Raw genomic sequence first — 27,650 nt, 5'->3', positions numbered from 1 at the left:
TAGTGCCTCCAAAGTGCACAGTGGAAGACAGCTCTTTTGCAGTTTGACCTCAAGAGCATTTAAAAGAAACTGAGATGAATTTAAACGTTTTTTGTTTCCCTTTGTCATGTAAGCTGAGGATGCCCAGTTTCTTTGAAAAGTTGATTTACCCAGCATCTTTACCTGTTTTCATTCCCAGCCTGCTCACTGTACAAGGTATAGAACTGAAGCCCTCAAGGACTGTCTTCACACAGATGCCGATTAAATACAACTCTGTACTCCAGCCCCACGTTCAAAATTCAAGTAGGTAATCCTTTTACATAAGTTGTTAGAGTGTCTTAGACATACAGTTTTTAAGTGTGAAAGTGAATTTCCTATTTTAAATCTAGGTAAGTTTTTTTTTTTTTTTTTTTTTTTTTTTGTGGTACGCAGGCCTCTCACTGTTGTGGTCTCTCCCATTGCGAGCACAGGCTCTGGACGCGCAGGCTCAGCGGCCATTGCTCACGGGCCCAGCCGCTCTGCGGCATGTGGGATCTTCCCGGACCGGGGCAGGAACCCGTGTCCCCTGCATTGGCAGGCGGACTCTCAACCACTGCACCACCAGGGAAGCCCTAGGTAAGTTTTAAATTATGTGTGTGTAAAGTATTTAAAACTTACCTAGATTTAAAATAATTAAGGAAAAATTCACTTTAAATTTATTAGATTTAAAATAATTATATACACACACACACGGTATGAAACATGTAATTTACTACTCTTAAGTGAAACGTGAATTACTTTTTTAATATGGAAAATGACATGTGAATTGCATGTGCATTGTCCTCTATTTTTGGAGCAGAGAATGGACTCTGAGGGTTTGGTTCCTACTTTCCAGAAGAGTAAAGCTTATCTTGACAGTGGGGCAAATCCCAGTCATCAACTGTCTTTTCTTTTATCTGATAATTTGTGATTCTGTGGAGGAAAACTCGTTTGTGAAGAGCTCTTCATAAACAAAGATGTCTGACTCCTGTCTCCCTTGAAATTGGGATCTGTGAAAGGAGAGTTGACCCTTGAGCAACTCGGGGTTAGAGGCACGGTCTAACTTCTGGTTCCACCCCGCCCACCCCCGCCCCTAGAACTTAACTACTAACAGCCCCCTGTTGACGGGAAGCCTTACTGATAACACACAGTCCATTAATACATATTTTGTATGTTATATGTAAGTCTACATATATTTTATGTAGTCACGACATATCTATTTCTAGGTATGTTTGTGAGATTTTTCAAATTTCCAATATATTTATTGAAAAAATCCACATAGGTAAGTGGACTCACAGTTCAAACTCATGTTGTTCAAGGGTGAACTGTATATTTAAAAACTATAGTCACTTTTCCTTTTTTCCACACTGAGTAATAATTATGGTTAAATGGCTGTCACTCTGTCTCCTCCTCCCCTACCCCCAACTCAGACATGAGGTTTCTAGGCTCCATCCTCACTCCGCTGCTTGCAATGGGATTGTTTCATGGACTCATGACTGTTCCCTGACAGCACATCTGCACCGTTAGCAGCAGATCCTTGTATTTAACTACATGCAAGATGGGATCTAGCAGGCAGAGTCGGTCGCTGACGAGCAGGCAGGAGCTGTGGATGTACAATTGTGTCAGGCCTCCTCCGACATCCCTGTCTTAGCTGTGGCACTGTGGTTACATAGTTCATCTGAGAGGGGACCTGAGCATCGTCCCCCACTCCTCCCCCCACAACCCCATCAGTTTCAGTGACCTTTTGTCCTAAATATCTCCCACGTTTCCTCCCTCTCCTTACCTAGCACTTCTGTCCTAGTTCAAACTCTCACCTCTTATCTGAGCTATTTCAGCGGCCTCATAACTGACTGGTCTGTCTGTCTCCAGTCCAGTTGTCAGCAAATCCACCCTCCACATCCCTGCCCTGAAGATCTAACTAAAATACTCACAGGTGCAGAGTCCTGCGTGATCTCACCTTACTTATCTCTTCCGCCTTAGTCCAGCGTTCCTTTTGGTTTGCATTTTATAGTCTAGCAATCCTCAATTGCCTGTACTTGTAGTTCCTATCTCTTTCTCACTACCATGTTTATGCCCACGCTGTTGTTTCTTACTGGAACATTCCTCCTTACCCCCCACTTCATCTCTCTAATTCTAACTCATCCTTTAAGAATCAGGTGTGATCTCCTCCAGAAAGTTTCCTCTTTCAACCTCCTTGTCTCCAGCTGAACTAGGCACTCACCCTCTGAGCTTCCACAATATCCAGTGTACACCACCATTATTTCATCTACTACACTGCAGTAGTATTTTTTCAAGTCTAGGAAAAATTTGGCTCACTCAGAAGCTGTATGCTCATTACTTTACCTTTTACATTAAAAGTATTAATGCATCCGGATGCTAAGCAGAGCAGGGAAGCTGAAGAGAGTCAAACATCATGTAGTTATTTCCTTCTTACCTCAATGTAGGATCAAGTATGAACAGCTAGAGGTCAGAAAAACCGTAACACAAGGAACTTTTCCAAATAAGGATCCCCAGACACAGGACCAGGGGGAGGCAAGTGAGGCCCTCGGCACAGCATTCAGGGAGGGGCTCACCCTGAAGGTCGTCCTTGTATTTTGTGTCCAGGTATGTCACTTGCCTCACCCTAGTCCTGGCACTGCCACATGAGCATGGAAATAAATATAAGACACTGGTATTTAAGACTTGTGCTTGAGTGAAAGGATTATGTGGGAATAAAATCACTTGGACATTTATAAACTGGCAGGAGGGAGAACAAAAGGAAAGCAGTGATACTCATGGCAGGACCTGGGGTCGGGAGTGGGCAGGCTCACCTCTGGCATGGAGCTGACTTCGTGCACCTGGCCGATGAGCTTACAGTATGACTGAAAAAGCAGCAGCAGCTGGAAGTGTAGCTTATACAACCTCTGACACAGTTCCAGTTGCTAAAGAGAGAATTTGCATGGGAAGAAAGAGTTATTAAGGATCATTCTTGTATAGTAAGTGAAATCTTAGTGGAGACTAATGCACCTTTTTTTTTTTAAATCAAGGAACCATAACTAGTTGTTACCATTCTAAATAAAACAGAAAAATAAATCCAATCAATGACTATCAGTGAGAAATTCACTGTGTAATATAGAATAAAACAGCTCCTGGAGGATGACTAATTAGAAAGAAGTAGTAGCTAGCTATAAAGGGACTTAGTGAACTGCCAAATTTGCATTATATTCACCAATTAAATTACAGGTTTAATATCTACAAATTATAACTACAGTCTTAATTTTTATAAGCTATACATCTTTGAACACAATTTCTTTTTATTAAAAGTATATTTGAAAGGCACAGCATTAAGTGGTTCTAGGTGTTAAATTTATAAATTCAGCAGACACATGGGAGATTATTCCTTGTGACAACTCTGGCTGCCATTTAGGGTGTAGGCACTCATCCTGAAGTCTGTAAACACAAGAGTCACGTGACTGTCTAAGGTGCCGCATCAGGTTTAATGATGATGCTTCTACTCAGTGTGCAACAAATGTGTTGAATTAAAGAGATATAAAAAGGGCCCAAAATGCTTACAAAAAGGAGAAATCATGAAAGCATGCAAAACTTTCTGTGGAAAGAACGTTAAAAAATATGCATACAAAATGGCCCTGGAGCTCTATAGACACCTCTGGAATTGAAAATGTTTTCATTATGCAGCTTACATGTACTGTAAGGGAAGAATAAACCATGAGTAATTCCAACACCAATGATCATAGTACTCTTTGAGCTGTATCTGCTCAATGGCCTCTAAACTTTGCCTGTTTTATCCCAAGAAAGGGTTAGCTCCTAGGTAGCAGATGGGATTCTGCTAGAGGAAAAGGACAGCCTTCACTAGATAGAATTTAATGGCTCAGCAGTCACCACTGAAAGTGGGTGAGATATGTGGCTTAAACCAAACACTTCACTGTTCAGTTTTCAAATGTGGTTAAGTAAGGATAAATAGGGCCTTTCTTTCACTAATGGACAATAAAGAACTCAGTAAGAATTGAGAGCCACTGAAGTGACTTAAAATTGTTCCCCCCAAATCAGTTTAAGGAGAGAAATGACAAGAATTTAAATTTAGGTTTTTAGGAAGCATATTCCATTAATAGTATTATTAACATACTCTTGACCCTAATTTTAAAAGTGACTAAAGTTCATGCTAAGACCATGCTGGATGGAGTTTTCTTTCTCCTCTCTCCCTGGCCCTTAGGGGGAAAAAGCAATTCTACTTAGATTTATTTGATCTCTCAATGCTGGGAACCAGCCTAAGTGTAAAGAAGTAGCTACACTCGTTTGCTAACCCAAACTAGATGTTTGGTTGTTTTAGTAACACATTTTATGATAATTTAAACTTGCCTTTGTGGAAACCTTTTCAAAATCTGGTATAAAAGACAACTGCCAGAGACTCTCAGACAAAAAAAGTATTGTTTAAAAACAAAATGTTACCTTTCACAATTTAGGGTGAAACCTAGCTATGAAAACTCTGACTTTTCTAAGTGTCAGATAATGGTAGTTATTTCTAAAAATACTCTAGTGATAACATGAGAGTTCACAGCAACATAGGTTTCTACTTTGGGAGGAAAGCAGCCCAGAATGCTAATAAACTACATGTCTCAGTCTACCAAATAAAAGAAAATGAAACAAAAAAGGGAAAACATGCTAAGAGATATAATAGTAACAGTAAAAATAAGATTGTTATGGGTCCATGCCTAAATGGACAAAGAGTAGGAAAGAAAGTTAACTTACTGCAAGAGATTCCATTTGCTACACAGCAAGCATGGCACAGGAAACAAAGGAAAGGAAAGAAAGTACAGGGTCAGTGTAATGCATGCAACAGAAAGCACGGCCCTCTTCTAAGAGCAGAACCGTCAGCCGTCAGCCATATTAGCATCGCTTGCCCCAACGTGATAAATGGTTGCAAATGTTGTACCCATTCAACATGCACAGCAGTCCAGTTAAAAACAAGCTCTAATGGGAAACATGTCATTGAAAAAACATAATTTGTGATCTTTTAGATTCTCTGATTAGTTAATTTAGACTTTGTCAGTCTTGGAGACCATAAGTGAAAACTTATATTGCTTGAAGATTTTAGTGTTTAAATGTGAATAGTAACACAGTAAACATAGTAAAACTGTGAGGAGACCAACTGATTAATCTGAAAGAACTACAGCCCCAAACAAATTACACTATTGCTAGGTTAAGGCAGAGTCTTTAATATGTTTGGCTTCATATCTACTATGCTATGACTATCCAATTAGCATAGAATATAATTAACAATCTAAGTGGCATTTTCTTTAGAGTCAGGTTGCCTTCCACGTTGAGAATATTTTACAGGACTGCTAGATATTGTTATTTCAAAGGACTGAACATTGTCTTTATACTCCCAAACAAGTGTGAGATATGACAATTAATCTTGCATTTTAGTTTTTATAATTTTTTCCCCAGTAGACAATTTCTAAAAGTAATCTAGAACTAATGTTAGTCTAGAATATTATAAATTTGTAACTGGGCCATGTTACAGATTACACAACCCACGGTATTTACTATTTTCAAGAAAACTTTAACTGTGCTAGAAGTTTTTATAACCAAACCTTATGCACTGAAAAACAATGTCACACAAGAAAGGAGTACAGGGCCAGAGTTTTAAGTCTACATACACAGAGTTGCCACTGTGAAGACTTTTTAGAAGACGTCAAATCTGATTGAAACGTTTAGTATGCACCTTATTAGTACGTAACTGCTTCTACCATGGAATTTACTTTTCAGAAGCATGGAATGAAGCAAGTGCTGAGAAAATTACATGGTCTTATGTGAAGAAAACAGCTATCCTTTTTACTGTTTTCCAAAAGAACGTTGTAATCCCAGGTCATCAAGTCAGTTAAAGAAAAATCTTCTCTCTTCAGTGAAGGCAAATGAGGCTTTTTGACTTGAGCCTGGAACTGAGGAATTTCATTGTCAACGAATTCCTTCCACTCCACGCTCAGGGCACACACTTGTGTTTCTTGGGAGATGGACAGCTTGATGAACACCAGTTCTCAGTGTCCTTCTTACACTCTCCTTTCTAGGTAGGCTAGTCCAAGCTGCATTGATATTTATTACCCCAGAATCTTTTCCTAGGCCACAGGCTTGGATGTAGTTGCATTTAGAGTTCCAAAAAGATAGTGAAAAAAGCCTTTCAAGGAAAATGTTAAAACTCCCCCCCTCCCCAAATATTTTCCGATATCCAGGTTTTAAAAATAATCCCTTTAGAAGTCTTTATAGATATAATCTATGTTTTGGTGATTCAAGATTCTTTTGAAAATGTGGGAATCTGTTTTATTTGGTCACAAGGATTTTCTTCAAGCCCAGTTCCTGTGCTCCTGATATGACTTGATTTATATATAAATTGGATTTAGAGGTATGTTTTCTGAAAATGAGAAAAAAAATGTCAAGAAGACAAGATGTTAAGAATTGATCATAGACAAGGTAGCTTCAAAGCGTAGAATCATCTAGTTCTTATTCATTAACAGTATCATAGGAGGAGCTTCAAGATAGTGGAAGAGTAAGATGCAGAGATCGCCCTCCTCCCCACAAATACATCAGAAATACATCTACACGTGGAACAACTCCTACAGAACACCTACTGAACGCTGGCAGAAGACCTCAGACCTCCCAAAAGGCAAGAAACCCCCACGTACCTGGGTAGGGCAAAAGATAAAAGAATAAACAGAGACAAAAGAATAGGGACGGGACCCGCACCAGTGGGAGGGAGCTGTGAAGGAGGAAAGGTTTTCACACACTAGGAGCCCCTTCGCGGGCAGAAACTGCGGGTAGCGGAGGGGGGACGCTTCGCAGCCGCGGAGGAGAGCACAGCAACAGGGGTGCGGGGGGCAAAGCGGAGAGATTCCTGGATGGAGGATCGGTGCCGACCGGCACACACCAGCGCTCACCAGGCCGAGAGGCTCCTCTGCTCACCCGCCGGGGCAGGCGGGGCTGGGAGCTGAGGCTCGGGCTTCGGAGGTCAGATCCCAGGGAGAGGACTGGGGTTGGCTGTGTGAACACAGCCTGAAGGGGGCTAGTGCACCACGGCTAGCCGGGAGGGAGTCCGGGAAAAGTCTGGAACTGCCTAAGAGGCAAGAGACCATTGTTTTCTGGTGCCTGAGGAGAGGGGATTCAGAGCGCCGCTTAAAGGAGCTCCAGAGACGGGCATGAGCCGCGGCTATCAGCGTGGACCCCAGAGACAGGTGGGAGACGCTAAGGCTGCTGCTGCCGCCACCAAGAAGCCTGTGTGCGAACACAGGTCACTCTCCACACCTCCCTTCCGGGGAGCCTGTGCAGCCCGCCACTGCCAGGGTCCCGTGATCCAGGGAGAACTTCCCCGGGAAAACACACACCAGCCTCTGTCGCTGCAGGCTCACCCCGCATCCATACCCCTCTCTCCCCCGGGGCTTAATGAGCCAGAGCCCCCGAATCAGCTGCTCCTTTAACCCCATCCTGTATGAGCGAAGAACAGACGCCCTCAGGCGACCTACACGCAGAGGCGGGGCCAAATCCAAAACTGAACCCCTGGAGCTGTGCGAACAAAGAAGAGAAAGGGAAATCTCTCCCAGCAGCCTCAGGAGCAGCGGATTAAATCTCCACAATCAACTTGATGTACCCTGCATCTTTGGAATACCTGAATACACAAAGACAAAGAATCAACCCAAATTGAGGAGGTGGACTTTGGGAACAACGATATATATATATTTTTTACCTTTTTCTCTTTTCATGAGTGTGTATGTGTACGCTTCTGTGTGTGATTCTGTCTGTATAGCTTTGCTTTTACCATTTCTCCTAGGGTTCTGCCTGTCCATATTATTTTCTTTATTACTTAAAAAATATTTTTTCTTAACTATTTTTTATTTTAATAACTTAATCTTATTTTATTTTGCCTTCTTTCTTTCTTTTTCTCCCTTTTATTCTGAGCCGTGTGGATGACAGGCTCTTGGTGCTCCAGCCAGGTGTCAGGGCTGTGCCACTGAGGTGTGAGAGCCAAGTTCCGGACACTGGTCCACAAGAGACCTCCAAGCTCCATGTAATATCAAACAGAAAAAAATCTCCCAGAGAGCTCCATCTCAATACCAAGACCCAGCTCCACTCAATGACCAGCAAGCTACAGTGCTGGACACACTATGCCAAACAACTAGCAAGACAGGAACACACCCCACCCATTAGCAGAGAGGCTGCCTAAAATCATAATAAGGCCACAGACACCCCAAAACACACCACCAGACGTGGACCTGCCCACCAGAAAGACAAGATCCAGCCTCATCCACCGGAACACAGGCACTAGTCCCCTCCACCAGGAAGCCTACACAACCCACTGAACCAACCTTAGCCACTGGGGACAGACATCAAAAACAACGGGAACTACGAACCTGCAGCCTGCAAAAAGGAGACCCCAAATACAGTAAGTTAAGCAAAATGTGAAGACAAACACACAGCAGATGAAGGAACTAGGCAGAAGCCCACCAGACCTAACAAATGAAGAGGAAATAGGCAGTGTACCTGAAAAAGAATTCAGAGTAATGATAGTAAAGATGATCCAAAATCTTGGAAACAGAATGGAGAAAATACAAGAAACGTTTAACAAGGACCTAGAAGAACTAAAGAGCAAACCAAGAGTGATGAACAACACAATAAATGAAATTAAAAATTCTCTAGAAGGGATCAATAGCAGAATAACTGAGGCAGAAGAACGGATAAGGGACCTGGAAGATAAAAGTGGAAATAACTACTGCAGAGCAGAATAAAGAAAAAAGAATGAAAAGAACTGAGGACAGTCTCAGAGACCTTTGGGACAACATTAAACACACCAACATTTGAATTACAGGGGTCCCAGAAGAAGAAGAGAAAAAGAAATGGACTGAGAAAATATTTGAAGAGATTATAGTTGAAAACTTTCCTAATATGGGAAAGGAAAGAGTTAATCAAGTCCAGGAAGCACAGAGAGTCCCATACAGGATAAATCCAAGGAGAAACACACCAAGACACATATTAATCAACCTATCAAAAAATAAATACAAAGAAAAAATATTAAAAGCAGTAAGGGAAAAACAACAAATAACATACAAGGGAATCCCCATAAGGTTAACAGCTTATCTTTCAGCAGAAACTCTGCAAGCCAGAAGGAACTAGCAGGACATATTTAAAGTGATGAAGGAGAAAAACCTACAACCAAGATCACTCTACCCAGCAAGGATCTCATTCAGATTTGATGGAGAAATTAAAACCTTTACAGACAAACAAAAGCTAAGAGAATTTATCAGCACCAAACCAGCTTTACAACAAATGCTAAAGGAACTTTTCTAGGCAGGAAACACAAGAGAAGGAAAAGACCTACAATAATAAACCCAAAACACTTAAGAAAATGGTAATAGGAACATACATATCGATAATTACCTTAAATGTAAATGGAATAGATGCTCCCACCAAAAGACACAGACTGGCTGAATGGATACAAAAACTAGACCCATCTATGTGCTGTCTACAAGAGACCCACTTCAGACCCAGGGACACATACAGACTGAAAGTGAGGGGATGGAAAAAGATATTCCATGCAAATGGAAATCGAAAGAAAGCTGGAGTAGCAATTCTCATATCAGACAAAATAGACTTTAAAATAAAGCCTATTACAAGAGACAAAGGACACTACATAATGATCAAGGGATCGATCCAAGAAGAAGATATAACAATTGTAAATATTTATGCACCCAGAATAGGAACACCTCAATAGATAAGGCAAATACTAACAGCCATAAAAGGGGAAATCGACAGTAACACAACCATAGAAGGGGACTTTAACATGCCACTTTCACCAATGGACAGATCATCCAAAATGAAAATAAATAAGGAAATACAAGCTTTAAATGATACATTAAACAAGACGGACTTAATTGATACTTATAGGACATTCCATTCAAAAACAACAGAATCCACTTTCTTCTCAAGTGCTCATGGAACATTCTCCAGGATAGATCATATCCTGGGTCACAAATCAAGCCTTGGTAAATTTAAGAAAATTGAAATCGTATCAAGTATCTTTTCCGACCACAATGCTATGAGACTAGATATCAATTACAGGAAAAAATCTGAAAGAAATACAAACACATGGAGGTTAAACAACACACTACTTAATAACCAAGAGATCACAGAAGAAATCAAAGAGTAAATCAAAAAATACCTAGAAACAAATGACAATGAAAACACAATGACCCAAAACCTATGGGATGCAGCAAAAGCAGTTCTAAGAGGGAAGTTTATAGCAATACAGTCCTACCTTAGGAAACAAGAAACCTCTCAAACAACCTAACCTTACACCTAAAGCAATTAGAGAAAGAACAAAAAAACCCCAAAGTTAGCAGAAGGAAAGAAATCATAAAGATCAGATCAGAAATAAATGAAAAAGAAATGTAGGAAACGACAGCAAAGATCAATAAAACTAAAAGCTGGTTCTTTGAGAAGATAAATAAAATTGATAAACCATTAGCCAGACTTCTCAAGAAAAAGAGGACTCAAATCAATAGAATTAGAAATGAAAAAGGAGAAGTAACAAATGACACTGCAGAAATACAAAGGATCATGAGAGATTACTACAAGCAACTCTATGCCAATAAAATGGACAACCTGGAAGAAATGGACAAATTCTTAGAAATGCACAACCTGCCAAGAATGAACTAGGAAGAAATAGAAAATATGAACATACCAATCACAAGCACTGAAATTGAAACTGTGATTAAAAGTCTTGCAACAAACAAAAGCCCAGGACCAGATGGCTTCACAGGCAAATTCTATCAAATATTTAGAGAAGAGCTAACACGTATCCTTCTCAAACTCTTCCAAAATATAGCGGAGGGTGGAACAATCCCAAACTCATTCTACGAGGCCACCATCACCCTGATACCAAAACCAGACAAAGATGTCACAAAGAAAGAAAACTGCAGGCCAATATCACTGATGAACATAGATGCAAAAATCCTCAATAAAAAACTAGCAAACAGAATCCAACAGCACATTAAAAGGATCATACAGCATGATCAAGTGTGGTTTATTCCAGGAAAGCAAGGATTCTTCAATATACGCAGATCAATCAACATGATACACCATATTAACAAATTGAAGGAGAAAAACCATATGATAAGCTCAACAGATGCAGAGAAAGCTTTTGACAAAAGTCAACACCCATTTATGATAAAAGCCTTCCAGAAAGTAGGCATAGAGGGAACTTTCCTCAACATGATAAAGGCCATATATGACAAACCCACAGCCAACATCGTCCTCAATGGTGAAAAACTGAAACCATTTCCACTAAGATCAGGAACAAGACAAGGTTGCCCACTCTAACCACTACTATTCAATATTGTTTTGGAAGTTTTAGCCACAGCAATCAGACAAGAGGCAGAAATAAAGAATCCAAATCGGAAAAGAAGTAAAAGCTGTCACTGTCTGCAGATGACATGATCCTCTACATAGAGAATCCTAATGATGCTACCAGAAAACTACTAGAGCTAATCAATGAGTTTGTTAAAGTAGTGGGATACAAAATTAATGCCCAGAAATCTCTTGCATTCCTATACAGTAATGATGAAAAATCTGAAAGTGAAATTAAGAAAACACTCCCATTTAACATTGCAACACAAAGAAAAAATATCTAGGAATAAACCTTCCTAAGGAGACAAAAGACCTGTATGCAGAAAATTATAAGACACTGATGAAAGAAATTAAAGATGATACAAATAGATGGAGAGATATACCTAAAGATGATACAAATAGATGGAGAGATATACCATGTTCTTGGATTGGAAGAATCAACATTGTGAAAATGACTATACTACCCAAAGCAATCTACCGATTCAATGCAATCCCTATCAAACTACCACTGGCATTTTTCACAGAACTAGAACAAAATATTTCACAATTTGTATGGAAACACAAAAGACCCCGAATAGCCAAAGCAATATTGAGAAAGAAAAACGGAGCTGGAGAAATCAGGCTCCCTGACTTCAGACTATACTGCAAAGCTACAGTAATCAAGACAGTATGGTACTGGCATAAAAACAGAAATATGGATCAATGGAACAGGATAGAAAGCCCAGAGATAAAGCCACGCACATATGGTCACCTTATCTTTGATAAAGTAGGCAAGAATATACAGTGGAGAAAAGACACCCTCTTCAATAAGTGGTGCTGGGAAAACTGGACAGCTACATGTAAAAGAATGAAATTAGAACATTCTCTAACACCACAAACACACAAAAACTCCAAATGGATTAAAGACCTAAATGTAAGGCCAGACACCATCAAACTCTTAGAGGAAAACATAGGCAGAACACTCTATGACATAAATCACAGCAAGATCCTTTTTGACCCACCTCCTAGAGAAATGGAAATAAAAACAAAAATAAACAAATGGGACCTAGTGAAAGTTAAAAGCTTTTGCACAGCCAAGGAAACCATAAACAAGACCAAAAGACAACCCTCAGAATGGGAGAAAACATTTGCAAATGAAGCAACTGACAAAGGATTAATCTCCAAAAGATACAAGCAACTCATACAGCTCAATATCAAAAAAACAAACAACCCAATCCAAAAATGGGCAGAAGACCTAAATAGACATTCCTCCAAAGAAGATATACAGATTGCCAACAAACACATGAAAGAATGCTCAACATCATTAATCGTTAGAGATATGCAAATCAAAACTACAATGAGATATCATCTCACATCAGTCAGAATGGCCATCATCAAAAAATCTAGAAACAATAAATGCTGGAGAGGGTGTGGAGAAAAGGGAACCCTCTTGCACCATTGGGGGGAATGTAAATTCATACAGCCACTATGGAGAACATTATGGAGATTCCTTAAAAAAACTAAAAATAGAACTACCATACGACCTAGCAATCCCACTACTGGACATATACCCTGAGAAAACCATATTTCAAAAAGAGTCATGTACCAAAATGTTCATTGCAGCTCTATTTACAATAGCCAGGACATGGGAGCAACCTAAGTGTCCATCAACAGATGAATGGATAGAGAAGATGTGGCACATATATATAATGGAATGTTACTCAGCCATAAATAGGAACGAAACTGAGTTATTTGTAGTGAGGTGGATGGACCTAGAGACTATCATACAGAGTGAAGTAAGTCAGAAAGAGAAGAACAAAAACCGTATGCTAACACATATACATGGAATCTAAAAAAGAAAAAAAAGGGTCAGAAGAACCTAGGGGCAAGACGTGAATAAAGATGCAGACCTACTAGAGAATGGACTTGAGGATACAGGGAGTGGGAAGGGTAAGCTGGGACAAAGTGATAGAGTGGCATAGACATATATACGCTACCAAACAAAATTGATAGCTAGTGGGAGGCAGCCGCATAGCACAGGGAGATCAGCTTGGTGCCTTCTGACAACCTAGAGGGGTGGGATAGGGAGGGGGGGTGGGATAGGGAGGGAGACGCAAGTGGGAAGAGATATGGGGACATATGTATATGTGTGTCTGATTCACTTTGTTATAAAGCAGAGGCTGACACACCATTGTAAAGCAATTATACTCCAATAAAGATGTTAAAAAAAAAAAAGCATAGCCACTCTTGTTTCTCTGTATTCTGCTCTGAAGCCAGTTCTTTGCTTATGATGTAGCCAGTTAGGTAAAAATCTGAGAGATTTTCGACATCAGAAGATAAGTCACAGTATACTATACTATATTAACTATAATTTTCATCATGCTTAATCTCTGAAAGTCACTGGTTTAAACTAAATTGGATAAAATTTAGAAAATCTAGCCAATTGTTGAAGCTTTCCTACTCAGTATTACATAGATTCATGTAATCTCCTAAGCCGGTGGGTACAATACGTACTCACCTGGTGCTAAAATCACTTGGCTCTGGCACATTCATGACTATTGCATTATATTTGTTGAGTAGGTTTTTGGACCTTGGTCATGAATATCTTTCAAAGAGTTGAAAGATAAATACCTTTAAGCCTCTAATACAGATTACACACTCTGACGTATTTACTATTTTCAAGAAAACTTTCATTTCAGCAGACATTTCCTTACTCATTCTAGAGAAGAGATTCCTCATAGCAAAGGACTGAATGACTGTATCCGAAGGATAATGTTTAATGGGTTACAGTTTAGCTGGAGAAACATCTCGTCTTATTCAACGTTTAGCTTTTTGTTCAATTTGTAGAAGAACAGAGGTTGCAGCCTTCTCTCGTTCTTGGTTAGACAGGGATAGGAAATACACAGCTAAGAGGGTTACTGTCCAAGACGACTCTAAGATGGTCTGAATGTAATAAGAAAATGTATTGCGGCTACATGTAAACTCTTGTACTTGAGTCCAAAGAGTCGAATGTTCAATTAGTGCTCAGAAATAGCTGTGGAATTAAGAGTGCATCAACTAAAATCACTTATGGCAAATGAAGTGGCAACCTCTCTAGCTTCCCCAGGGCCAGCCCTGCAGAACCGGGGAGGTGAGCTGTGCTAATTCGCCGTAGGGTCGAGGCCGATGCCACTGCCTGGAGAGCCCAGAGCTGAGATGCTTCACCGTGTCCTACGTTTCCGTGAACTTAAACTCCCCAGCAGCAGCCGCTCCAGGATGAATTCCGCGGGCGACAGGAGAGGTCACCGCAAACCACAATCCTTATTTAGAGGTGCTGGCTTTAAGTCATGAAGAGACCTGTCTCGCTGGGTGTGTGCAGGCGGAGAAGACACTGGTACAGCAGCGTCTGCCACGGAGCTGCCCTCACGACAGGCGCGACTCACACGCCCGCCTTGTTCTACGTCTTATTTGCTGTGCGCTGTGCCTCATTCTGGGAGAACGGGTATTGTAGTCACCAAGCAGCCTAAATTACTGACTAATCACACCTGTCTTAACAAAAGAAGCCTTCCCTCCAAAATACTTCCCATGTATTAGAAGCACTTTTCTCAGGAACACTGTTCTGTTGTTTTGTACACACGCTACGACTCCTCCAAGGTCCCCTCAGGGAGTGAGGCCAGCACAGGGGCCCTAGCATCTTAAATAAGCAGAGATTGTTCTCACTGCAGCAAAGAGGAACACTCCTGTTTTTCTTGAAAGGCACAGTTCTATTTAGCTTTCACTTCCCCATTGTGGGGCCTTAGGTGCAAAGGCACATGTTTCTATTATAAAGACAAGAACATCCTGATGACTGGCACCTGGCTCTTACTGGCAGGGTCGGGAACTCTGTGCACAGTGGACGGTGGAGAGCCGACCAGCCCAAGGTCGCTGCTGCCACTTTAGGAGGGCAGGCCTGGTGTTGCTACCTCTTTTTTCTCTTTTTTCAAGAGATGCCAGGAATGCTGTTTTGAGTGTACGTGTGAACAATTTTAAGTTTAAACTGTTGGGTCCAATTTAAATTGTACAAGCTGAATAAAACATGTCTGAATTGGTTACAGCTTACAGGCTACCCGTGTGTAACCTTTCCTCATTACCTTGATGTCTACAACTTCATGTTGAGAATAGAAGAAAAATCAGAAACTAAACATTCAGCATCCAACAAAGAGCTATATTCTGTTCCACAAACAATTCCACAGCAATTTCTCACTTACGTTACCAGTTAAGAATGACTAGAAATCAGCTAGTGGCAAAGACCAGACCGGTTGGGGTACGGCTTGGGGTGGGAACACTTCACACACCTATCTGTACTTGGTCACCATCTCTGGCCGACTGACATCTCTAACTGCTCAAGAGTTTGCTAGGTTTAGTAAGGTAAGCACTATTCCATAAAGTCCACACTTCTCTGAAATAGAATACACACGTGGAATAAGTTTTGGCATGTTGACCTCACAATTTATATCCAGACATAGATTCTTCAAGTTAAAGCTCACTTCCTATCTCCCCCTTCCACTTGTCCCCACGCAAAGGGTGCTCAGAATAATTGGCAACTTTAAACTATTCCAGAAGATAGAGAATCTGACTTAAAAAAGAGAGCTGGAGTGAATCAGTGGAGGGTAAGCAGTGCTCTGAGGTCAAACATCTGTTGGGTTTTGCTTTGGGATGGAAGCCAAATGATAGCTCTAATCAGAAAAATAATCTCTCTTCCAACTCTGGATATAAGATCAATATTGAGATGGACTGACACTGTCATTTCTCCTCAAGGCCCGCCCTGGAAACGATTTCTCATCCTCTGAAGGATGCACACTCTAACGGGCTTTTCTAGGTGTGACAATGTAATTACAAGGTGACCTCTCTGCCTAGACCCATCAGCAGCCCCCTAACTTGTCTTCCTAAATCCACGCTTGCCCACTTCAGTCCATTTCCACAGGAGAGTGGGCGAGCCCCACTCTGATCACACCCACCTGTTACAACTTTTAATTGCCCACCACTGCTGTTAAGATAAGCACCCAAAGCCCTGCACGGTCTGGCTTGTGCAGCTTCTTCAGACTCAGACTTTTCTCCCTGTCACTGTCTACACGCCCAGCCCCACAGGCTCTCGTCAGTCCTTGGAAAGGGGCAGGTTCCCTCCTGCCTCGGGGCCTTCACACACCCACTCCTCTGCACTCTAGCTCAGAGCGGAGATCTCCACTTCGATGGCACTTTGTGGAGAAGCCACCCCAGACCTGCCCTCCTGGTAGGCCAGGTTCTCTTCTGTATTCTTTCATAGCTTTACTGTTCCTTCCTTTCCTTAAGGGCACTTGTCATGGTTTACACGTGTATGACTGTTGGTTAACGTCCATCTCCCTGAACAGATCAGAAGCTCCACCCGGGGCAGAATTCACTGTTGTACCCACCACGGGGGTCACAGGAGTAACTGCAGAACTGAATGATCTTAATATGTTCACACTTTTCTGCCCAGTTTCCTTTACAATATGACGTACGTTTATAAGCCAGCTGGTCTGAGGTGTGTACTTAAAGCAATTCTAAATGAGGAAAAAAAAAGTCTGAGTGATTGCTGAAAGGTCAACAAAGACTTTCTTCATTGAAGGAACTAAGTGGTTCAGTGAAGAATTAATGACATTTGGTTTTACATTCTGAATGAAGAATAGATTTATTAGGAAATGGTTAGTATAGTTAGTGTCAAGCAGAAAGGTTATTTTTATACTTCTACTTTTCCAAAAAGAAGACCACCCCGTCCGAAATCCCATCAACACAGTCATGCTTGGCGCCAATGTCATTCTTTCTTACTCTAGAGGTGTCATGTGAATGTATGGGATGACTCATTCTGCCTCTTCCTTTTTCAAGTTCCACGCTTCTTGGGTAGATCAACACCAACACACAAAGTCAGAGCACAGAAAAGATAAACTCTAACAGGCTTTTATTACCTTTTCTTCTGAGTCCCCTGGTTGACAGGTAATTACTCCATCTCTTGATCCTCCTGCAAATGTTGCCTTACAGTTTGCAAGCCACTGTTGTCAGAAAGAGATACAGACATAGGTAAATTCAGTGATGTCCTAAGAATGTTTTTACAATCAATTCTGTCAGGAAAAATAGATTAAGCTTCTAATCACAGTAAAATAAAATTTTTATATAACGACTGATTGAAAACTTTTTGGTTAAAGATTAATAATTTGAAATTAAAATATCTGCTTAGATGGGTTCAGTGATGGTCATTTAAAAATTTCAACATTTATCATTTCAGTGTTGTGATGTATCACCCTGAAGAATGGTTTCACCAGGCCATTCCAAATTTCTGTATAGATTAAATTCACATATGGTTAGAAACCTTTCATACGACTGAGGTTAGGAGACAGGTCCAACACTTCCTCGCAGGCTGGGTCATCCTGGACAATGCACCCTGACTCACGGCACACCTTCTTCTCTGTTATTTTGAGGTGGCTTCTGGGAGGAAGGTCTATTTCACTGTAAGAAAGGCTACTATAGTAATAGCCCAGCTATTTAAAGATTCTGTCGGTCTTAAGTATCTGGAATAGTAACTAGTATAGATGTGAAAGGAACCTTTGGGCAGAAAACAATAAGCACTGAAGAACGGAAACTCACACTTGACATCAAAAGACTGGCTCGTTCACCAACCAGAATGAAAGGATTACTTTTATTAGCTGATGACCGAGAAGCTGGAAATCAATGACAGCGAAAGAGCCACAGAAGTTGAAGACAAAGGGAATTGTTGCAGTAGAATGTCAGAACTCTCTTTGACAGGTCATGAGATAACAACAACAAGAAACAAAAACCCAGTAACTTTAGAATGAATATCTTCTATGCATGATGCACTTGTGCTGGGCAGTTTACATATATTATTTCTATTTTAAAGGCAATATCGTGTTGTGGTTACGAGCATGGACCTTTGAATCCCACAGACCTGGGTTTTAATACCGCTATGCTACCTCCTAGCTAATGAGAATAATAATAGCAACTCCCAGGGTAGTTGTAAGCATTACATGATTTAACTTAAGAGATGTAACTCTTATCAGGTTGTTGGATACACAGAAAGGACTCAGGAAATGACAGCTGCTATGACTGTTATAATCGTAATGTTCTTACAACAGTTCTGCAAATTACTATTATCACTGTCTTATAGATGATGAATCTGAGATGAGAGGAGGTAACTTACCCAAGGTCACTAACCCTTAAGTAACTGAGCTGCAATTTGAACTCAAGTCCATCTGACTTAAAAATCCATGCTCTTTTTACAGTGACTGGTATATGATAGGAAGTGCTCCATGGAAATTACACATGGAAGTTGTTGGAAATCAGGGGGTTTGCATGGATGGTTTCTGAATCACTTCTGGCTCTAACATTTTACAATTTACATTTTTGAAGGAAGAAAAAAGTAAAGAGCAGGAGCCAAGGCCAAGAGAAACCACGGAGACAGAGAAGCAGCTACTGAGAGTGGTTAAAAGGAGAAGAGAGGGCTTCCCTGGTGGCGCAGTGGTTGAGAGTCTGCCTGCCGATGCAGGGGACATGGGTTTGTGCCCCGGTCTGGGAGGATCCCACATGCCGCGGAGCGGCTGGGCCCGTGAACCATGGCCGCTGATCCTGCGCGTCTGGAGCCTGTGCTCCACAACGGGAGAGGCCACAGCAGTGAGAGGCCCGTGTACCGCAAAAAAAAAAAAAAGGAGAAGAGAGATGAGATCTATCTCAACCAGTTTTGGGTGAGGCCGAACACTGGAAGGAAGTAATTAACAATTTTAAATTTCTGAGAAAAGAAAAGTTGTTGATAAACTGACATATTAAGCAGATACCCACTTTCCCCAATTTCTTGGTAGGGAAATTATAGGGCTAAAATCGAAAGCTGAAAAATTTCTCTTTTGTAGGTATAATTTTTATATAATCCATAGTACTGACAGTTCTGCCACCATTAAGCTGGAACTATAGTCCTTCACAGAAGAATAGGTGAAATCTGTCTTCTCCCAAAAGAGCCTCTCTTGGGTAAATCACATCGCCTCCCAAGAGCTCACAGTGGTTGGGTTCATTTGGTTTTAACTAAATGTATATGCACAGAAACATAAAAGCTTACTGAGAGGGTGGCCTCTTTTCTGTTGTTGTAGGTGTCCAAATATTCTTGCAGTTCCAAAACACTGAACTTGAGCTTGTCCAAAAGTCCACAAGAAAGGAGCTAAAGACAGGAAAATAATTTGTATTAAAACAACTTCCAGAGAGACACCTAGACAAAGGCATGGCTATGCAGAGAGAAAAGAGAAGTATATTTAGATGTAAAGTGTGGGGCGGGGGGTGTTGGTAGCATCCATCTTAATAAGCTGTGCAGTTTGTAGTTTAGCTCCACTATCCGTGGCAATTGCATTGGATACTGCTAATCAAAATCTGTGAAGATATCCATCTTCCCCGTATCAGTACAGACGGACAAATCTTAACAAGTATTCCACAGAAGCCCACATTAAGATACAGCATCCATTTTATGCATGGACTCTAGTGTCTTCATCCAGTAATACTCCAAGCAATGTGAAGACAGACCGCCAAATAGGTTTTCAAACTGATTTTGTATTTAATCTGTACTTTAAATCATTAGTATTATATTTATACAGTCACGATTCAGCAGTCAGCCAGGGACTGTTTTAATCACCCTTTAAACCAGCGGTCCCCAACCTTTTAGGCACCAGGGACCGGTTTCGTGGAAGACGATTTTTCCGCAGATGGGGTGGGGTGGGTGGGGGAGGGGTGGTCCAGGCGGTAATGCGACCCCTGGGGAGCGGCAGATGCAGCTTCGCTCGCCCGCCGACCACCCGCCGCCTACCTCGGCTCTATGGCCTGGTTCCTAACAGGCTGCGGACTGGCACCGGTCCACGGCCTGGGAGTTGGGGACTCCTGCTTTTTTTTTTTTTTTTTTTTAACATCTTTATTGGGGTATAATTGCTTTACAATGGTGTGTTAGTTTCTGCTTTACAACAAAGTGAATCAGCTATACATATACATATGTTCCCATATGTCTTCCCTCTTGCGTCTCCCTCCCTCCCACTCTCCCCATCCCACCCTTCCAGGCTGTCACAAAGCACCGAGCTAATATCCCTGTGCCTTGCGGCTGCTTCCCCCCAGCTATCTACCTTACTACGTTTGTTAGTGTGTATATGTCCATGACTCTCTCTCGCCCTGTCAAAACTCACCCTTCCCCCTCCCCATATCCTTAAGTCCGTTCTCCAGTAGGTCTGCGTCTTTATTCCTATCTTACCCCTAGGTTCTTCATGACATTTTTTTCCCTTAAATTCCATATATATGTGTTAGCATACGGTATTTGTCTTTTTCTTTCTGACTTACTTCACTCTGTATGACAGATTCTAGGTCTATCCATCTCATTACAAATAGCTCAATTTCATTTCTTTTTAAGGCTGAGTAATATTCCATTGTGTATATGTGCCACATCTTCTTTATCCATTCATCCGATGATGGGCGCTTAGGTTGTTTCCATGTCCTGGCTATTGTAAATAGAGCTGCAATGAACATTTTGGTACATGACTCTCTTTGAATTTTGGTTTTCTCAGGGTATATGCCAAGTAGTGGGATTGCTGGGTCATATGGTAATTCTATTTGTAGTTTTTTAAGGAACCTCCATACTGTTCTCCACAGTGGCTGAACCAATTCACATTCCCACCAGCAGTGCAAGAGTGTCCCCTTTTCTCCACACCCTCTCCAGCATTTATTGTTTCTAGATTTTTTGATGATGGCCATTCTGACTGGTGTGAGATGATATCTCATTGTAGTTTTGATTTGCATTTCTCTAATGATTAATGATGTTGAGCATTCTTTCATGTGTTTGTTGGCATTCTGTATATCTTCTTTGGAGAAATGTCTATTTAGGTCTTCTGCCCATTTTTGGATGGGGTTGTTTGTTTTTTTGTTATTGAGCTGCATGAGCTGCTTGTAAATTTTGGAGATTAATCCTTTGTCAGTTGCTTCATTTGCAAATGTTTTCTCCCATTCTGAGGGTTGTCTTTTGGTCTTGGTTATGGTTGGGACTCCTGCTTTTAAACTCATCATTTGCAGTTCGGCTGGACGAATCCATCCAGAGGGCATTCAGTCTCTTGGAAGTAGGGAAAGTGGTAACATCGTTGCCTCTGGGGACCCATCCGCCTAGCCAACCTGGCGTCGTGGGGACTGGCTAGGTCTGCTCTGGGGGGTTAGCTCACCATATTCTCAGCCTTCAAAGTCAAGAGTCATTGGAGAGAAGCGACAAGGCCGCGAAGGGAGCACAGAGGGGGCCCTCCTCCTGATTCCCTGCGGTGACTGCCTTGGCTTGGGCTGGCCATGCACAGTCATGCCTGTGCAGGGCCAGGCCTCTGGGACTCATAGCACAACAGAGCACTGCTCGCAAACAGTGAGAGTGTCTCAAACAAACCACAACACACGTGTGCTTCCCTGAAGTTCCACACCATCAGCTGGGCAGGCCATTTGCCGCGGGAGCAGGCCTGAGATACTCACGGTCTCGGCGTCCACGAAAAGCGTGGGGCACTCGGAGCAGGAGGTGAGCATCTGGGAAGAGCTGACAAACTTGGATCCGATGCCCCGGAGGTTGTCTCCAAGGTAACTGGCCGCATCACAGGTTAGGAAGCAGAACCTTTTCTGAATATTCTGAAAGGCAACATAATTACTATTTGTAAACGGCCACATTTTAACTTTTGTACTAGAAAAAACTATTTTTTAATCTTCATAAAACTATCAAATGAGCACAGGTCCTCCATGTAGTGGTGGGGGGGTGATAGGGGCAGAGTGAATGTCTTAAGTCAAGTGAGTAATCACCCAGTGTGAACAAAGTTTCTTCCTAAAATGTCATTTCCCAATGCGTGGGTGCTCATATAATCTTTTAAATAAATGCTGCTTTTGCTTTTTGCTGATTGGCGGCGCCAGTCAGCAGCCTGAGTCTGCCTAGCGTGTTTGTCAGATGACTGAGAGTTTCTGAGATTATTTCAATGTGGGTGAGAAGAAAAAGGTCATGAGATATAATCTGTTTCCCAAGATCACAGCTCCCTGAGATAGAGCACTAAAATGGGCCATAAAGCCTCTGACGAACGAAAGAGTAAATTCATGGGACCTGTCTCCCTGTGAGAGCGCCTCTGATTAGGAGTCTGTAACTGTCCGATAGCTTTGCGCACATCAACTCATCAATCCTCACAATCAGGCGAAGGAACTGAGGTTAAGAGAGGTTAAAGGACTCAAGGTCATGCAACTAGTAAGTGAAAGAGTAAGGATGAGCTTGACTTCTAAGTTCATATCCCTTCCATAAACCTATAATGCTTCCTAAATGTTACTATTCCCCCTACACTGCCTGAAGAAAAACCATAATTGGGAAGAATCTGACTCACTGGGCCTGTGTCAGTGCCAAAATGAGAACATTTTTAGCCCCAACTTCCAACACACAACATCTTTAACAAAAGGAACAAAATATTTAACCAAAAAATAATTCTGGTTGTAGGAACTGGCTTTCCCCCAAGAGATGTCGTATCTTTTGAGTTGGAGAATCTAACCCATGAGAAATCCTCTCTGCCCTGTTATGGGGAAATTAGCAGGTCCCCAAAACAGCAGCAGGCTCTTGGTTCCTTACAAGTTATACTAGAAAAATGCCTACCATGTTGCATATTATTTATTTAATACCTCTGAGAATCTTGTTATAATACATAACGTATGTATGTCTTTCTGGTGTTTTTAGTTTTACGTGCAATTAAAAAAAAAAACTCGACAGAATGTTGCTGCTGAAAGGAACAGGAAATGCCACGTGTCACCAGCTAGTGGAGTGGCAGAGCCAGGAGTAGGATCCAGGTCCTGCAAATACTTTGGTTTCTTTCCATCTTACTTAAGGATATGGTGAGATCTGGGCTCACTTTTGTATTAAAAAATTTTTTTTGGCCGTTCTGAGCAGCTTGCAGGATCTTAGTTCCCTGACCAAGGATCGAACCTGTGCCCCCTGCAGTGGCAGCGTGGAGTCCTAACCACTGGACCACCAGGGAAGTCCCTGGGTTTGTTTTTTATTGTACTGAGAAGCTAGATCTTTCAGGGAACTTCAGAGCCACATATGACTTCCATATAAAAATATCATATAATTTGGTGACACTGTGTGATCAAATGACAATATTCTAACAGGAGCAGCAGGAAGGAAATACACTGACTGAGACACTTGCAAAGCCACCCAAGCTGGACCTTTAGAAACCATTTCCTTGTTTTTAAAACCAAATTATTTTTGCAATTACCTGCTCTCTACCCTGTCCAAAATCCAACCAAATACAGGGAAACGTGGTGTCCAGACTCACAGGAAAAATGTTAGAAAACAGTAAACAGCCATGGTGAGGACATGACGAAAGATTAACAGACTGCATGTCTGAAATGTGTTTCATTTCCAGCATATTGGATTAATACCGATTTTGCTACCCGTGCTGCTCTCAATCACAGAGCATTTGATGGTAGCTGAGAAAGTTCTTAAAGCTAAATGTAATATTAAAAACTGAAATAGGAGGTACACATTTGTATTATTATTATTGTGGATAAGCTCCTTAGAAATTGGTCCAATACGCTGATGAAAAAAATCCAAACCCCAATTGTACCTCCCAGGGCCCAGCCCCACGTCCCGGCTCACATGACAGTCTATTGCCGTAATGGCATTAAGTCAGAAACTGTATGTTTAAGATTTACATTGAAAAGGTTTTTTTTTTTCCCCATTCATTCTTTCTGCATTTACTGAGCAGCTACTGTGTGTGAGCCACTGTGTGCCAGCTGCTGGGGAATCAAAGCAAGACACCATTACCTGCCCTCTCCCGGGAGACAGACACCTAAACAAGTGTGACAAGTATAACAGATACAACTACAATTGGCTCGGGATCCTAAGTGTGTGTGGGGGGGGGCAGGTAGAAAGAGGTAAAGGAAGGTGTCATTCACTGAAGTGACAGCCGATCAGGGATTTGCATGTCATTGGGAGCACAGCTGTGGGAAAAGAGAGGATGACAGTTCTCGGCAGAGGGAAAAGTACTGCTCAGGACTAAATAAAATTGAGCATGAAGGGTCTAGCAACTGTAGTAAGAAAAAATTACTACAACAGGCAAACTTAAACATACATTATTAACCATTATTTACAAATTGACTTTCGAACAAAATAATAAATTACTTTGCTCCTGAATCCTTAACAATTAAATTTACCTCAAATGGTAGCTTGTGGATAGTTGTTGTGTTAAAATTTCAGTCTGGCTTAATGTTAGGGTGTTTCTGGATTCTTATCTTTCAGCAGCCCATTGTTTTCTGTCTTAAGGCTAACAGTCCCTCCAGCCCCCAGTGCATCTCAGACACCACCTTAGTTTTTGTCCATTCAGTTTTCTAACAGGTCTCACGAAAAGTAAATTGAAAACCTTGAGAGACAGCAGCATGAATAACACTCAGAATACTGAGAAACTAGCTCTGAGTACTACTGGTATATACTTCTCCTAAATGGAAGGGCCTCCAGGCTCAAAAACCAAGTTGACTTTTATGTTAACTAAATTATGGCTTCCTGAATTTGAAATCATTTAAAGCAGATGATCCCAGTTTTTTCATTTTCCACCTTTTATATAATTCCTCATTTCCCTGCCTTTCCCATGGCTCTTCCTGAAGGAGATCAGAGGGCTCCATCCCTCAGTCCAACTACGTTACCTTGCCTCTCTCGTGATATACTCAGCAGAACTCAACCTCTAGAAAAGTTTCACTGGCTGGCACGTTGAAGGACTTCATGGTGGGGAAAGATAAAAGACAAGGAAAAACACAGTGAATTAAAAAGATAGAGGAGAGGTCTAAGCGGAAAGAAGAGATGGAGGCTGGGCTTGGCAGAAGGTGCCACCCTGTGGTCCTGAAGACCTGCCTGCCTGCCTGGGACTGACGATGCCAGTGAAAACCAGAGTGGGGGAGCGACGGGCACAGCACGGCGGCCTGAATCCCTGAGCGCAGCGTCTCCACAGTGCCAGCCTGAGAAGGCTGAGTAGATGAAGGTTGAGGAGAAGAAAGGATGAAGTCAGAGGAGACTGAAGGATGTCAGGAGGACAAAGTAGTATAAACCCTGCACTTAACCCCTGCAGCTGGAGGCCGGCTGGCTCCCCGAAGAGACCGCAGCCCCTGCGTGTCTGTGGTCCCCTCCGCGGGCGCCGTACCTTGAACAAGGAGGAGAACACGTGGAACGTGTACACGGCGCAGGAGCCGTCCGAATCGCACAGCAGCTGGTTGACATGACTGCGCCACGCCTCCTCCGCGTCGTCACAGGCCGCGGGCTGAAACGCAGCGAGGATGGCCGAGAAGAAGGGCGAGGGGGGCGGCGAGACTCCCCTCTCCCCTTCTCCAAAGCTGGAACGAAGGCAAACGGCAGCGTCAGGAAGTGGCGTCCTCCTCTCCTTTGCCAGCCTGTGTTAGTTCTCACCCTGAGGCACCCATTCTGCCCACTCCTCCCGCTGGGGTCGCTTTGGGAGCCTGGCTCCCATTCAGAGGTCTCTCCAAGATTCTTTTCTGACTCTAGAAAAGAGAATTTTCACCTGTAGAATTTCTGGGATTCCTCCCACTCAGATTTCCTTTATAGATTCGGTGCCTCTTTTAGCCTTCAGTAACTGCCCCTCACTTTCCTGGACAGCCTTTCCCCGCACACAGGATACATTCATTCCTGTGCTGTGGCCCATTGCAGTCCTTTTCATTTTTCAATACAATAAGTGATAAGTAAATTTCTGAATCTTTTCACTTTTCGTTTGTGGAGGGACAGTATTAGTGGGTGCAGATACATAAATGCCCAGAAGAAAAGGGCAGACAGAGGAAAGGAAATGAAAAAAGAGAAATGCAGGGGGAGACAGAGAGGAACGAAGAAAGGAGAGAAGAATGAATGAACTGTGAAAAGTCAAAGTTCTTCTCTAGGTATCACCGTAAGCTGTTTCTCTGATGGACGGATATGGGTCACCATAACAGAAGGCCTCTGTCCAGCCACATCAGAAGCGTTTACTTCATTCTTATTTTCAACGTTCAGAGGAGTGATTTTAGGATTCTGACTTTCTTCTCCTAAAGTAAATCTGTAGCATTATTATTTGTGATTTATTCTAGATGCCACATTAGTGGGGTTTTAAAAAATCTATCCTCTTTATATTTTTTCCTATTTGTATTCTCTGACTAGATCTCACTTGTCTCAGAAATGTCAGCCACGAGGCTGAAAGCCACCCACTTAAAAAAAGAGTAGGTATTTGGTTTATAAGGGGCCTCTTGTTCTGGTCTTTTAACTCAAAATGAAAAGAACTCCCTATTTCCAAGCCTTGCCAAGCTTGCTTATTTTCAAAGCTTACAAGACCATGTCCCCAGGCTCCCCTCTGGCTTTTTACGTTACTCCAGGGCTTTATGGGTTCCGCATAAGGCCCTGCTCTGGGGTTGGAGGATTCCCACCCGCCAAGAGCCCTCCAAGTTATATGTCCTCTTGGACTCCTTTGTTAGGAAGTCCCAGCAGCACAAGCCTGACATTTAACTGGAGTGAGAGCGAAGCCAGTACGATGTGCCCTGTACACTCTTCACCTGGCAAGAGTAAACTGGTCCAGTGCTCGACTGCCTTTTTCTTCTGCCTCGGTCATATCCAGGCTAAAGCTATCGCTGCATTCGAAAGTTGCCGGGAGCTCGTTGATGGAGCTGGAAAGATCATCCTCGTGCACGGTGGTGTCCTCCGCCTCCTGGGCAGCGCTGACCTGGGAACATAAAAAGAGAAAAGAATCCCCCCAATATGTAAGACTATCCATAGGAAAATCTGCAATCCTGAGAGTATTAGAAATTGGGGGCATTTGTCTTCTAGCTACGGTAGAGTCAATTTCTATAACTGAGCTCAAGAATTCTCTGAAGTACTGTTCTTTATCTTCTTTTCAGTCTTTTCCGGGAGAGTTCCCAAAGAGGCTCTCAGTATATTACCATATTTGACCCACGCTTATGAAGTATAAAATGCTAAACTTGGAAGAGACCGTAGAGATCCCCTGGTCCAATCTCCATATTTTATAGATGAGGAAACAGCTGCTCCACGTGGGAAAAGGACGTGCCTAATATCAGGTATATAATCAGAGCCAGAGCTGGGACTAGAGACACCATCTCTGATTCAGAACTCTTTTCATTGTACAACCCCAGTCTTCTAAAGCAAGTTATCTGGAGTTAACTCTCCAATATATTATATAATATGTCCAATATTACCTATGGAAACTAGAATTTAGAATTGTCAGTGCCTGGCATAATAAAGGCTCCAGAAG

At 42.1% G+C, this 27,650-nt stretch overlaps 1 protein-coding gene across 2 annotated transcripts in view; it reads right to left on the bottom strand.

The window, feature by feature from the left end:
• Positions 1 to 27,650, bottom strand: part of FRY (FRY microtubule binding protein) — a 251,865-nt gene that overhangs the window by 1,782 nt on the left and 222,433 nt on the right. For both annotated transcript variants that reach the window (XM_065896299.1, XM_065896300.1), the window contains 6 exons: positions 26,938 to 27,104; positions 25,551 to 25,740; positions 21,871 to 22,020; positions 19,457 to 19,555; positions 17,304 to 17,387; positions 2,808 to 2,918 (listed from right to left, as the gene is read on the bottom strand). In XM_065896299.1, coding sequence (XP_065752371.1) covers positions 2,808 to 2,918; positions 17,304 to 17,387; positions 19,457 to 19,555; positions 21,871 to 22,020; positions 25,551 to 25,740; positions 26,938 to 27,104 — 801 coding nt within the window. The remainder of the gene's footprint in view (positions 1 to 2,807; positions 2,919 to 17,303; positions 17,388 to 19,456; positions 19,556 to 21,870; positions 22,021 to 25,550; positions 25,741 to 26,937; positions 27,105 to 27,650) is intronic.

This window comes from Phocoena phocoena, chromosome 18 (genome assembly GCF_963924675.1).
Source record: "Phocoena phocoena chromosome 18, mPhoPho1.1, whole genome shotgun sequence".
In the NCBI taxonomy this organism is placed as follows: domain Eukaryota; kingdom Metazoa; phylum Chordata; class Mammalia; order Artiodactyla; family Phocoenidae; genus Phocoena; species Phocoena phocoena.
The sequence above is the reverse complement of the archived record's forward strand: the minus strand, read 5'-3'. Positions and strand labels throughout refer to the sequence as shown.